At 42.9% G+C, this 14073-nt stretch overlaps 1 protein-coding gene across 1 annotated transcript in view; it reads right to left on the reverse strand.

Annotated features, from left to right (window-relative positions):
• The window catches only part of NSG1 (neuronal vesicle trafficking associated 1), a 44442-nt gene extending 30454 nt beyond the window's left edge, over positions 1-13988 (reverse strand). Inside the window, exons 1-3 of the mRNA XM_027836251.1 lie at positions 13691-13988; positions 12760-12910; positions 4994-5110 (exon numbers count right to left, since the gene is read on the reverse strand). Coding sequence (XP_027692052.1) covers positions 4994-5110; positions 12760-12888 — 246 coding nt within the window. The 5' untranslated portion in view covers positions 12889-12910; positions 13691-13988. The remainder of the gene's footprint in view (positions 1-4993; positions 5111-12759; positions 12911-13690) is intronic.
• Between the last annotated feature and the right edge of the window lie 85 nt (positions 13989-14073).

The raw sequence follows: 14073 nt of genomic DNA on the forward strand, positions 1-14073 counted from the left end.
TCTTTAGTTCCTTTTTTCTTTTCTTCCTTCCTCTTTCTCCCTTTCTCCCCTTTTTTTCTTTCCTTTTTCCCTCCCTCCTTCCTTTCTTCCTTTCCTCTTTCCTTTTCTTCCTTCCTTTCTTTTCTCTTTCTGTCTTTCTCCCTCCCTTTCCTTCCTTCTTCCTTCCTTCCCTCTCAGTTTAAATAGTGCCTTCCTTACAACAACCCTGCTGTGTAGGTAGTGCAGGTATTACCATCTCCATTTTACAGATAAGAAAATGAGGAGGCAGTGATTTGCCAAGGTCACATGGTCCATACATAAAGTCTACTCTCCTTCGTACAACACTCCTCTGCATTCCTGCTAAGTAACCCAATAAAGCGTGTCTTTGGAAAAGGTGTCTGCCATCATCAAACATTATGAATTCTTAAATATTTTAGATAACCACCCCATGGCTGTGCCCAAAAGGCAGTTCACTCAAGTCCACTTAATCTGAGTCTGTTAACAACCTCCCTTCTGCAGTGAGAACTGGAACGCTGCTGATCTGCAGCCGTACGGGGACTCAAGAGCTACGTTCTGTACAATGCTTAACACAGTTGACGGAACACAAAATGAGTTGCATGGCGAATGAACACTGAAGGTTATTCAGGATATCAAAATGTATATAAGACTTTGAAGCACCACAGCATTAAGTCTTCCTTACTGTTAAATGCCAAAGAAATGGTATCATCCTCTATAAATATTTAACAAACGCCTCTTGAAATGCCCAAGGGAATTATTATTAGCAGGTGAGGAGGGGGTGGTGCTGGAGAGGAGAACAGGCAAGCACACATTACATTCAAGGTCATTAGGACTCCAAAAGATACAAACCTACCACAAAATCATTTCTGACAGGAGTCAAACTAACATATTCACTGCAGCATCCACAGCCATATGAGTCAAGTAAATGTCATTTTGTCCCTCGAAACATTTTCCAGGCTCTCACGCTGAACTTCAAGCAGAAAGTCAGAGGACTAGTTTGGGAAACTCGTCATGCATGCGAGCCAGTGTCGCCACCAGGTAAATAATACGTCTTATAATTACACCAAATATTTAACTTCCCGGCAAGGATAGTACTTTGGCTCTTAGAGGCAACGGCAGCCTGGGAGCACAGTGGTTAGCAAATAATAAAGACCCTGGAGAAAACCCCAGACTGCTACCCCTTTGCATCTGTATATTTATAAGCTACCATCAATAATTTAAGATAGGAAAGGGGTAGCTTGAAGCACCCTTACAAATGCCCTCTGTTGTTGGGTCAGTATTAAATTTTCTTAACATTTCTGGTCATTCGAGAAATATCTCTGCGCTTGTTTGTTTTTTTTTTTTTTTAACAAAAATATATCTTCAATTAACTAAACTACCATTTCCTTAATTGCTGTTAACCTCTTCAGAAGCCTGGATATAAAGCCACCACTGCTGTGTGATGCATCCTGCAATTCCCCCAAGACAAAATCCTACGAAACCTTTTCTCTGATGCAGGAGTTACTTAGCAACACAACCTAGCAACCTGGTAGGCAGGGATTAATCCCAGAGTGATCATCATAAAATTATATCCAAAAGACATTTTTTTTAAAAGTGTGCCATCCAAAGATACAGACAAATGATGTGCCTTCAGGGCCAGTTTTCTAAGTGCTCTGCTGTACAATTAGAAATGGCTCTCCACGAGGGAGATGGTTCCTTTATTTGTTGTTCAGATGCCCCAAAATTAAGATTATATTTCTTGTATTCAAAAGCCAGAGATAAAAAGTTAACAAGGGAATCACCATTTATGCCATATGTGCCATATCAGGAGTTTTTGGTACTGTTCCCAAAGTGGAAAACTAACTGATTAATGGCAAAAAAAAAAAAAGAAAGAAAAAGCTACCACTATATGTACAGAAAGAGAAGCGAAGGTAAGGTCTCATGGAGACAGCTCAAGCTTGGGAGAAAGGAGATTTGCTTAACACTGAAATTAATTTCACCTCAGTTTCCTCATCCGTAAAATGAAATGACCTCCTCTTATGGCTGTTCCCACTCTAAAATCCTGCAATATCCTTGATTTCTGTCCTTGAGTTGTAGTTACACAAACTTTTCCCCACATTTTCTCTGACTTCAGGGCACACGATGGCCCCGAATCTACTGCAATGTCACAGAGCAGCTAAAATAAATTAATAGGTCTCATTATTTTCATGGATTCAGATCTACTCTAATACTTCAGAAAAACACTGATTTAATCAGTGGAGTGGAGGAGGGGGAAAGGGGTGCCTTCTGCTACCAATATTAAGCCTAGCTCCTCCACAACTTAGTCTACCATTTTCATAAGTAGCTATGGCCAAAAAAAAAAAAAATCAACTTCTGGTATGAACCTTCTGGTAACAGGATGAGCCCCTCTAAACTTAGCTCAGCTGGTCCTCAGACGACAGACATTCTCTCTCTCAATGGTCCCATCCTCCAAGCCATTCCAACCTGATTAAACCTGGCAGGACTTGTGTTCTGTTGGCATTGCCTGTAAGAGCTCAAGGTCACCTTCATGGATCCATGAGGCATCGGGCATTGGAGGCCAACTGGAGTGGAGAGATTCACATGGACCCCGTGTCAAACTACATCTCCTAAAGCATAATGGCTCCATTTAGTAAAAACCTGATGTGAAAAGGCAATAAAATGTCTCTCTCTGCTGTCTTCCTTGCCCCACCCCCATCACTATTAGAGGGAAGGTTTCCTATATTTATAAATGTTTCCAAGTAAAATTAATCCAAGGTCCCTTCACAGTGTCACAATAAAATACCAGAGCCAAAGCCTCAAAGCAGTCAGGAGCAGTAAAGAGGGAGGGACCCCTATTGGAATCAGTGTCAGGAGACCTGGGCTCTTCTCCCAGCCTTGTCACTCAGTAGCTGGGTGACTCTGGGCATGTCACTTAATCACAAGTCACAAACCTTGGCCTCCTGGTCTGTTAATTGAGCAGATTAAGTGAGATGATCTCTGAAGTCCCTGAAGATTCTACTATTCTACAGCAATGATTGCTCCCTGAAGTCTTCCCAGGCCTCACCAACCTCAAACATGCCCTCTCATTCTTAGTTAAAACAGCCACCCGGGTCTAGTGAAGTGTAGAAAGCCACACTCCAGGTAGCAAAAGCAAAGCACTTTGGAAGTCATGGGATTGTTTCATGTGCTTTCTCCAACTGGCCTGACAATGTTTGCCCTAATAAAAGTCAATTAGGTCAACAACTTAACTTGTTGTACAATTTCAATAACCTCTTTCAAATATGCCAGATATCTCATAAGGCAAAAGCCCTGTGCTTGAGTCCCATTTACTAGCTGTGTGATCTGAGCCCCTGGAATATTATTACTTACACCATTTTCCTGGAATGTTTGCTAGGATCCAATAAGATAACATATGTAAAGCCCACTTTATAACCACAGCTTACTGTGTAACTATAAATGCAAGCCACTCAATAAATACATGTAGATGGATGGCTGTTGGGCTTCTAAAGGCAGAAAAGGTAGAAAACATGAAATCAGGAAAAAAAAAAGAAGAAAGATGGAAGAAAGAGGAAGGAGGAGGAGGAGAAAAAGAGGAAGAAGAAGAAGATGAAGAGGAAGAGGAGGGAAAGATGGGTTATATGGGCCTCACTTTTTAAACCCTCTTTTCCAACAAGTCCCAACAAACAACATGGTCTGAAAAGACAAATTATTAGGGGTAAGAAGACAGCAAAGAAAGCTCAGTCTCTATGGCCCACTTTGTCCATTGCCTCTCAGGTAGCAGAACCTAAGAGTCATCTAAAGTGACCTTCCCATCACTTCAGGCCATGAAGGTCCCTCAGAGGGATGGAGGTGATAACTCCTCTCTATCCTTTGCTAGCCTGACCAAACCTTCTGTTTAGTTCTGGGTATCCCACACAAGCCTCTTTTTCACACACTTGTCATGTAATGTTAGACATTATAGCTATCTGTATTGGGGTCTTATCTCCCCACTAATCTGCAAATTTCTTGAGGGAAAAGACTTTTTATCTCCCCTGGTGCCTAGAACAGTGCTCTGCATATGCTAAATCCATTTTTGTTGTAATTCCTTTGAATAAAATAACACTAAAGGTAACATTCAGGCACAAAGTACTCCTGCAACACCAATGGAAATCTGGGTAGACCTCAAAGGCATGTATGTAGTTTCTGTCTTCCATTGAGATTCCCTGAGCTATTCTCTTCAGGCCTTTACATAGCATCTTTCTTGTGAGAAAAGCAAATCGTTACACATCCAAGGAAAAATGAAATTATGACTGAGAAACAGAGCAAAGCCTCTGCCCAATGAGGTATATATTTCTCTTCCTGACTCAGGCATTTGATTCTCATTTTCCCTATTACTCATGATTTACGAGGAAAAATGGACTTCTCAATTTCAAGGTACTGACCAATTAACTCAATCAATGCTGCTGCTTCCTGCCCCCAATTCCTTTACTGAAATTAACCCAAATTTTGTTTTAATTCCATTTTCTGCATGGGAAGATGCTACCATGACTCATTAATTAATACATTAATGAAATGTCCTTCACTTCCTCCATTCCTATCCAACTACAATCTACTCTAACATGAGCTTTCTCTCCTCTGCATTCTCATACAACTTATCTGTACAATTCCTCTGCCAATTAGCTCCACGATGCCATCAGACACCTCTTCGAGGGCTGCTGGGAAGTGATGTCTAAATTTTTAAAATTATGATTCCATTGCCAAAGGACACTGGAGACTTGCATGGTAGGTTTAAGTCACCTACAGCATGTTTTCAAAGAGTGGTACAAAATATGTCATCCATTGGAGGCCTGTATGACAAGACGGGAAGGTAGCTAATCATGCATCACTTTTTCGTGTCTCCTCAACTAGACTGTAAACCCCTGGAGGGCAAGGAATGGATCTGATTCTTCTCTGTATTCCTTCTGGCACCTACAAAGTGCCTTCCCAGAGCAGATGCTCAATAAATCACTGTGGAATTAATCAGATGATTGACACCTACCTTAAATCTCTCAGAAACACCTTCTGTGATGCTGATTGTGAATTCAGCTATTTTGGGAGTACGGAATTTCCCTTTCTTTCGATCAGGCTCATACTCTGTTTTAGTTTTGACCACCACCTTAGGAAAAAAGACAACAGACAAGCAAGATATTAATAATAAGATAAAAATAGATAAATAGGTATGATGACTCTGATACACATAGTCATAATTGTAACCACGAAATGAGGTGCTCAGAATTTAATTTTCTTTAGAGCATCAGGAGAATAAGAATGCCAACATCCTCTCTGAGCAAATGCCTTGGTTTTCCCAACTGTGAAAAGTTAAAAAAAAATGGCTTCCCTCTCTCTCTCTCTCTCTCTCTCTCTCTCTCTCTCTCTCTCTTTCTCTGGCTAACTTCTTACCAAGTGGAATTGGCACAGCAGATAGAGTACTAGACCTGGAGTTGGGAAGACTTGAGTTCAAATCCATCCTTAGACACTTACTGTCAAGTCATTTAACCTCTGTCTATCTCAGTTTCCTCATCTGTAAAATGAAGATAATAAGAACAGCTACCTCCCAGGTTGCTGTGAGGATCAAATGAAATGTTATTTGTAAAATGATATATAAATGCTAGCTATTATTAAAGCCCTGGTATCTTAGATCCATAGACTTCGAGAGCTGGGAGATACCTTAAAATCATCAAGTCTCTCTACCCCTCCCACCCTTCTGTTCATGTTATACATGTAACACATCAGGAAACTAAGGCTCAGAGATGGTGAGTGACCCAGGTCACATAGCTAGTCTATGGCAAAGTCAGAGTTAGAAAGCCCAGGTCTGATTCCCAACTCCCTGTACCTTCCCCTGAAATCATACTTACTGAACTAATAGTAAAACTGTGCAAATCAAAATTATATTTTTAACACAACTATCATTGTTTCCCCCAAAATACCCTTGAAATGCTGGTGCCTGAGAGCTGCAGCAATACTGACCTGCTGTAGTCTAGCTTTTCTTACAAAGTTCTGTCTGCATTAATAAGAGAGAGAGAGAGAGAGAGAGAGGGAGGGAGGGAGTCATTTGAGTATATAGTCAATTACCCTTGAACTAATGAGGACTTTCAGAGCAAACCACAAGGGCTCACAAGAATTAGCAAAGCACAATATGTCTATCTATACTCACACCAAGGGACTGCCTTCCCCTCCTTCTTTCCCATCCACCAATATAAACATTCACTTTAACTCTAGTATTGCCCATTCAGCAGAGGCTCCAGGTGATGGAAGCATGCTATTCCCACAGATGATAACAGGACAGTCCAAGGACAAGGAGTGAATCTCTTGGCAGAGACATCCCTGGGGTACCAGAAAATCAGGTGATCCTCCTGGGCTCTGCCCTTTGCCAGTACACTCCATCATTCCCACCCCCATCAGGTGACTCAAGGAGCTAGGTCTGAAAAAAGCAGAGAAGGAAGGAAAATGAGAAAGCTCCTTAGCTGGCAGAAAAGAAAAAAAAATCAAAAGCTTGACACTCAAATACACACAATTCGCCCATAAACTGTCTCCCAGCTCCAAGGCCAATCTGGTAGGACACTCAAGTCTCACCTCCTAATCATTGAGCCACTCTCCTATGACTTATTTTTCCTTGTATAAATTTTCCCCTGGATGTTCCTTTTAACCTGACCTCTCCTAGATGAAAATAGCTGGGCCCCAAATCCTCAAGGACTAGCCAAGGCCACCCACAAGAATATCCAACCTCTTGGGTGTCGCCATGGTACTCCAATGTCACAATCTTAACATAGAAAAAGCTACACTGCCCGAGGCCAGGAAAAAGGTAATTATTGCTTCTAGGCAAAGCAGCAGTGGGAATGGAAAGGAAGAAGCAGATGGAAAAGACACTCCATCTCGGGACATAATGGGGACACTTGACCACCAACTGGATTGGGGATAGGAGGAGGAGAGGTAAGTGGAAGATGGCACCATTAGGAGCTGGGAGGGGGAGAGAAATGATAAGCATCACTTCTTGGGAATCCCAATGTTTTTCCTGTTGGCACAACCTAATCTTGTTCTAAACAGCTTTGGGGTTGAAATAAATCAACAGGACTGAAACCTCAAGATATTTTAAGGAGAAAAGTCTTCAGAGAGGCTCGTCTGGCTCAGCCCAAGGCGAGGAAGATGCTGAGATGAATCACCTGATAAAAATCGGCCTGCCTCAGGTTGGATTGTTCCTCCTTTGGTTCTGAGCGTCACAGCTGAGAAATGAAGAGGAATTAAGGCAATCTCAGTTCAGCCCCACAGGCAAGGGGAGCTGCTCATTGTTTAAGTCTGGCACCTGGTCACCAGATGGCAGGCACCTGAGCACCTAGAAAGGCGAACAGCTGTCTGAAGAAAGGCCCTGCTATTCTCTGAAAACCTAAGGAAGTCCCAGAGAGGTCCTGTTTCTCACTGCACAGTGCAGCAAAAGCATCCCAATTTTGGAATCAGAAGCCTTGGTTTCAAATCCAACCTCTGACACTTACAACCTGTCTGATCTTGGGCAAATTACCTAACCTCTCCAGACCTCAGTTTCTTCATCTGTAAAATTCAGAGGTTGGACCAGATGCTCCCCGAATTCTTTTCAGATCTAAATCTATGATTCTTTGATCATAAGTCTTTACAGGGCACATGTTCTTTCTGAGATCCCAGGTATCTTAGATAGAACATGTCAAAGAAATCATTGTGAAAAATACTTAATGATTGCTTACATAGCCAGCAATCCATCTTTATTTTCAACATACTAGTTAGTAAGCACCTACTATGGGCAAGTCCCTGTAATGGGCACTAAGTATACAAAAATAGACGCATACAGCCCAAGCTCTCAGAGCGATGCATAGTTCTGGCTCAGGAGACAGGAGATCTGGGTTCAAATCCTGACTCTACCATTTGCTACCTATGCAATGTTTGGGAAATCCCTTAATATCTCTGAACTTCAGTTTCCTCATCTCTAAAGTTGAAGAGTTGAAATTACTAGACAATCTCAAGTCTCTGTTTTGTTTTGTTTCCTCTTTCTTGCGGTTCCTCCTATTGGTTCTAATTCTTCTTTACAATATGACTAATGTGAAAATATGCTTAACAGGAATATATATGCATAGCCTATATCAGATTTCGCTCTGTCTTGGGGAGGGAGGTGGGGAGGGAGGGGGAGAAAAATTTAAAACTCAAAAGCTTATGGAAGTGATTGTTGATAAATCAAAATAAATTAATAAAAATTTAAAAAATATATATGATGCTATAATCTATCAAAGGTGTGGGGGCAAGGTGGGGTGGTAGGGGGAAGGGGAGAACACATACACCAGAAGTGTCAAACATGGGATCCACAGGCTCTGAGGCCTGCCCCACTTCTGAGTGCAACGTGAACCAGATTAAAATGTAATTGGCAGTATATAGAGCACCGGGCCCTGGAGTCAGGAGGACCTGAGTTCAAATCCAGTCTCAGACCAGGCACTTGATACTAGCTGTGTGACCCTGGGCAAGTCACTTAATTCCAATTGTCTCATTAAAAAAAAAAGAATTCTAAAATGTAACTGGGAAATATTTAACAAAATAAATAAAGACAAGGTAATGTCAAAACATGTTTTTCTAAGTCAATATGCTCCCAAAGGGATCCTTATGTCCAGTTTAGTGGCCCCATTTTCTATCTGATTTTGATACCACTGATATATACAATTACCAGGGAGAGTGAGTTAAGAGTACCAGAGAGGGCAGAGCAAAGCACTGTGGGAAATTTGAAGAAGTAGCTGAATATTCTAATTGCTGACAGTTTTCTCCCAAAGGGATTCAAAATACTGAAGGGTCAGTCTTGGGGAGAAAAATATCAAAGCTGTTCTAGAGTTCATTCATTTTTGAGAAAGTATGTTATGTTTTCTCAAGGGATAGGCCCAGTGTTACTATTATGAGTGGAATGTAACCTCTGACCAAGAAAAGAAGAATTCACACATACTTCTCTTGCCCTCCACATCCCTCTCATTAAATATACATTACTGATGGGTAAATTCCTGAATCAGACAATGTAGAAGAATACAGAGATCCCCAGCCTCAGAGACAAGAGCCTGGGTGCCAGTCAAGGCTCCCCCACTTATTAGCTACAATTGGGTAAATCATGTCGTCTCTTCGGGCCTCTGTATCAGTTTCTTATCAACAAAATGAGGGAATTAGACACGTGACCTTTAAGATCCTTTCAATTCCAAAATTCCTTAACTTTTTTTTTTTAATGTGACCTACTGGGGGTCAGGCATCCATAGAATTTCACAACAGGAAAAGAGCTTACAGATCATGTAAGCCAACCTAGAAAATGAGCGTAATAAATACCCTGCCTACCACAAAGGTTTGCTGTGACCAAAGTGACATATAAACTATAAACTGTTACATTTAAAATGGGCTGCAGTCATCCCTTGCATAATACAACGCAAACCCATGTCATTTTACAAAAGCATCATTAACCCATGACAGGCATTCCCTACCTAATGTCAATAATTGGTTCCATTAGAGCCCAGCGTTAGGTGCCACGAGCAGGGTGATCAGTTCCAAAGGAACAATATTATAAACCATTGAGGGAATGGCAGGGAGGCAGGGCTTCAAGACCTTAGTGTTAGGTTTGTTTAGCGAATTAATGACTGTTTTGTGAAGAGACTTAGGTTGGGGTAGTAGCCCCCCACTGAATTAAAACTCCAGGTAACATCTGGAGACCTTGCTTTAGCATCACATAGATGGTCCCACCTGAGCCACGAGCCACAGGAGAAGAACCACTATTTCGGTGAATCTACTTCTATAACATTGCTCAATCTCATTTCAGGTTTTCTTTGAAGCACTTCTCCAGGTCAGGGGCCACATTCCTGGATTTTTATTATTATGCATTCTACAACCCGGCCATAGGCTGGATCTTCTTCACAATGTACAGATCAAACAGCCCCCTGCATAGCACCTGAATTTGCTGAATTGGCTGGGTCTATGTATAAGGGGTAAAAGACACAATAATGACAACAAGAACAGCTCACATTCATACAGCGCTTTAAGATTTGCAAAGCATTTTGAATAAATTATCTCACTGAGTGTTAGAGAGCTTAAGTACTTTGCCCAGGTTCATAATACTAATAGGAATCTGATGGAGGACTGGAAGCCGGGTCTTTCAGGCTTCAAGCTGAGGACTGTATCATCCACTTTATCTCCAATTAGATTGTGAGTTCCCCCAGCAGGCTGTAAACTCCTTGAAGGCAGGGGTTGGTTTTTTGCATTTTTTTACATCCCCAGCTCTTAGCATAGTGACTGGCATCCAGTAGGTGCTTAATAAATGCTTGCTGACTGACTGACTGACACTATACCACAATGCCTCTCATTGTAAAAGTACTTTGGGAAAAAAATTATAAAACAGTTATGCAAAGATATACTATTATTGTCATAGAATCTGTTCAAACTTATTTAGGTAATTCAAACAAAGAAATAAGCTAAAAAGAAAAAGAAGGTTCTAATTTTGTTCTAAATTATCTACAAGGGAAGGGGTATTTGTATGTACTTGGCACAGTCAGTTCATTCTATATAAAAACCAGAATCAATGTAAGAACAATGAGAATCCACCGAGTAGGCTGAGGTCCCTTGGCCCTGGGCCCTGCACCAGCAGAGATCAGTCATATCCTATCACTTATGTCTGAGTCTTACTCTCTTCAGCTGTAAAATGGGGATTCGATTCAATTCAATTCAACAAGTATTTACGAAACCTTTACTATGCACCAGGCATTGTGCCTGATGCTGGGGATATAAATGCAAAAACAGTCCCTGCCCTCAAGGAGCTTCCATTCTACTAGGGTAGAACAACATGTACTAGGACAAGTCAACACAAAATATATAGAGTCAATAAAAATAATTCTTATGGAGGAGAGGCTCAAGATAGGCCTCATTTAAGAGGTAGCACCTGAGCTGAGCCTTAAATGGAACGATTGATTCCAATAGGAGGTGAAAGAAATAAGATCATTCCAATCTTGCTATCCAGAGAGGGGTCATAAAATGTCAATATGGGAAACAACAGTTGGCCAGGGTGGCTGGAACAGAGATCGTATGGGGAAGAGTACTGGGAAATCAGTCCAAAAAGATGGGCTGAAGTCAAAGTGTCAGAGGCCTTAAATGCCAAACATAGGAGATTTTAGTTTATCCTAGAGACGATAAGGAACCACTGAAGGTTCTTGAACAGGGCAGCAATATGGTTGGTCCAACTGATGTTTTAGGAAAATTGTTTGGGTAGGTGCTGGGAGGACAGCTCAGGAAAGAGGAAAGCCATGAATCTGGGGAGACCCAACTAGTATAGATTGTTCAGAAATGGAGTGATGAAGACTTTTCTTTGTGTACTGGCTGGCTGTGTGAGCAGAGAAAAAGGGATGGATGGATGTGAGAGATATTGTGGAAATAAAATCAACAAGACTTTACAACTAATTGGATACCATGAGGGGAGGGGGATGAAAGAGGGAGGCTGAGAATCCAAGTGACTGGAAAGATGGTGGTGCCTTCAAAAGGAATAGGAAATTAGGAAGAAGGGTAACTTTGGGGAGGAGGGGATAATGTTTGGTTTTGGATGTACTGACTTGGATATCCGGGTACAACTCATGAGATCACAGATTTAGATCTGGAAAAGATCTTAGATCCCCATTAGACCAAGCCTCTCATTTTATCAGCAAGGAATCACTTTGCAGGTTGTGGGCAGGGAGGGCTTCTAATGCCCAGAAAGATTAAGGGATTTGCCCAAGGTCAGGAAGGTGATGAGTAGGAGAGTCAGAATTAAAACTCAAGTCCCCTGACTCAAAACCCTGTCCTGTCTGCTCTCCATCCCACTGCCTCCTCCTCTACTAGGCAGCTGGTGTTGAATGATGAAGGCTTGGATCTCCAAAAAGATGAGAGTTCAATATTAATCATACCTCACAAGGTTATAAAGAAAGCACTTTCTAAACAATAAAGTGCTATATAAATGTGAGTTTTTGGTGTCATTATTATAAGAGTAAGCATCTCTGGAACCCTTGAAACCTTGACTGTAGTCAGAACCACAACACAAAGGGGAGCTCTCCCATATAATCTCGGAATGGGGACCCAGCTAAAGGGTCAAACTAAATTCCTTTTGGCCATTACTCTGGCCTCACAGATAAAAATAACTGTAAAATTTCTTTGCTAGAAATAGCTAACATTTCTTTTGCACCTTAAGGTGGGAAATTCTGTGAACAAAGCAGTACAAGAATCATTATGCCCAGCTTACCATCGAAGAAACTCAAGATCATATGTGACTTGCTCATGGTCACATATCTAATAAGTGTGGGTTCTGGGAATCTAACCCAGGCCTCCTGTTTATTAATACAACATTATGGTGTAATACTAATTATAGCCCCTCCTATTTCTGTAAGCAATTTAAGGTTTGCAGAATAAAAGGCAGATGTAAGGTTTGCAGAATAAAAGGCAAACATATCTACTTTGTCGGGTAGATATGATGCTCTGCATTTTTACATTCTAAAAATTAGCTGAATAATTATGACAGTATTAAGGAGAGAAGGTGTGGCAAGAAAGCCAAAGAATTCAATCTCTTTGTATCCCTTACAATGAATGGGGTTACTATTGGCGACACTTCGATTTCCTTCTGAACAGGAAAGAGTTCTATTTCCACAAGACCTCTCTGGCTGGCGTCCCTGGCTTTTCCCAGCCCACAGCTCATTCTTTTGTTACAGCTTTGTGCCTGGGCTTTGGGTGTGTGAGCCTGGGGAGGGGGTGCATTGGAGAATGTGAACGTACCTTATCTGGAGGAGGGAACTGCAGCTGATTGACATCCAAGGGTGTCATCAGGGGGATGGTGTCGAAGCCATCCTCCAACAGGGGCTGTTTTGTGCCTTTCTCAGCGAAATTATTCCCCAGTTTCACCATCCTTCTGAGAGAAAGGCAGTACCTGCGGAACCAAAGGGGACAGCGCGCATCACTGCAAACCTGGGCCAGGCGCACTTCACAAAAAGACTCCCCCGGTTTTGGTGACACGTATAACAAAAGATGTGACCTACTGATCTATATGCCCTAAAAAAGTCTGCTCTGGCACCCGGGCAGCTTCTCTGCAAACCAGGCCACAAAGGCTGCCCTGCCAAACACTCACGAGGTGAATGTAACCACCCTGGCAGAAAGCTGAGCTAAAGCGGGTGAGGGGTTGAGGGAGACCAGGCAAGAAACTGTCACTGCTGGATGGTTAAGGTGAGGTTGGGGAGGCAGGGGGACATTTGCCCCCATTCGCCTTCACCTTCCACAAGGGTGAGGTCGGGTCTCGGTATCTGCGTCCTGCTCCACAAAACCCACGAAAGGTTGGAGAGCTGCGTTTTGCCCCAAATCCCTCTCCATTCTCCTCCCCAAACCCTCTCTGCCCATTTCGTTTTCTAGATCTGTCCATTCGATCTCTCAGTCCTGCTCCCTCTTCACGCACCCACCCTTAGGAGCTTGATCTCTGCAGTAGTCAACCCTCTGGTTCCGATGTTAGGGGGTTCAGGGAGCATAGAAAAGCTCCAGCGTCCCGTCCTTTCCCGAACCCCCATCCCTGCTGCGCCCCAAACCATTGCTTAGGAAAGGACGCCCCCACATACCTTTTCTGCACCCCTCCCAACCTCAACCCCACCCTGTCCTCTCCTTCCCAAGAAAAGCCCTAAAAGTCCCTTCAGTGTTGGAGGGGGGTGGGATTTGAACTTACCCCCCGAGGATCTAGCGTGGCTTCTCCAAGCTTTGGGCTCCAAGCTCACACACACGCAGCAATGGCGGAGGAGGAGCTGGGCGCTGAACTTGGGGAGGGCTGGTGGATATCGCTAGAGCAGATTCCTTTTGTTGGTGTTTTTCTCTCCTTCTTTCCCCTTCCCGAGCTAATTCAGTAACAGTGCATAAGGATATGTCAGCGTCCAGAGCAGCAGCAGCAGCAGCAGCAGCAGCAGCACCGCTACTCCGCCTTGACGCAGCCTCAGTCCTCAGGGCGCAGACCCGGAGGAGGCAGGAGGAGCGAGAGCAGCACAAAGGAGACCCGGGCGGGGAGGGGGTGGGGTGGTGAAAGGGAGGGGAGCTGCGGAGAAGCTGGGGGGGGGG

This window comes from Vombatus ursinus, unplaced genomic scaffold (genome assembly GCF_900497805.2).
Source record: "Vombatus ursinus unplaced genomic scaffold, bare-nosed wombat genome assembly UNPS02014818.1, whole genome shotgun sequence".
NCBI classification, from domain to species: domain Eukaryota; kingdom Metazoa; phylum Chordata; class Mammalia; order Diprotodontia; family Vombatidae; genus Vombatus; species Vombatus ursinus.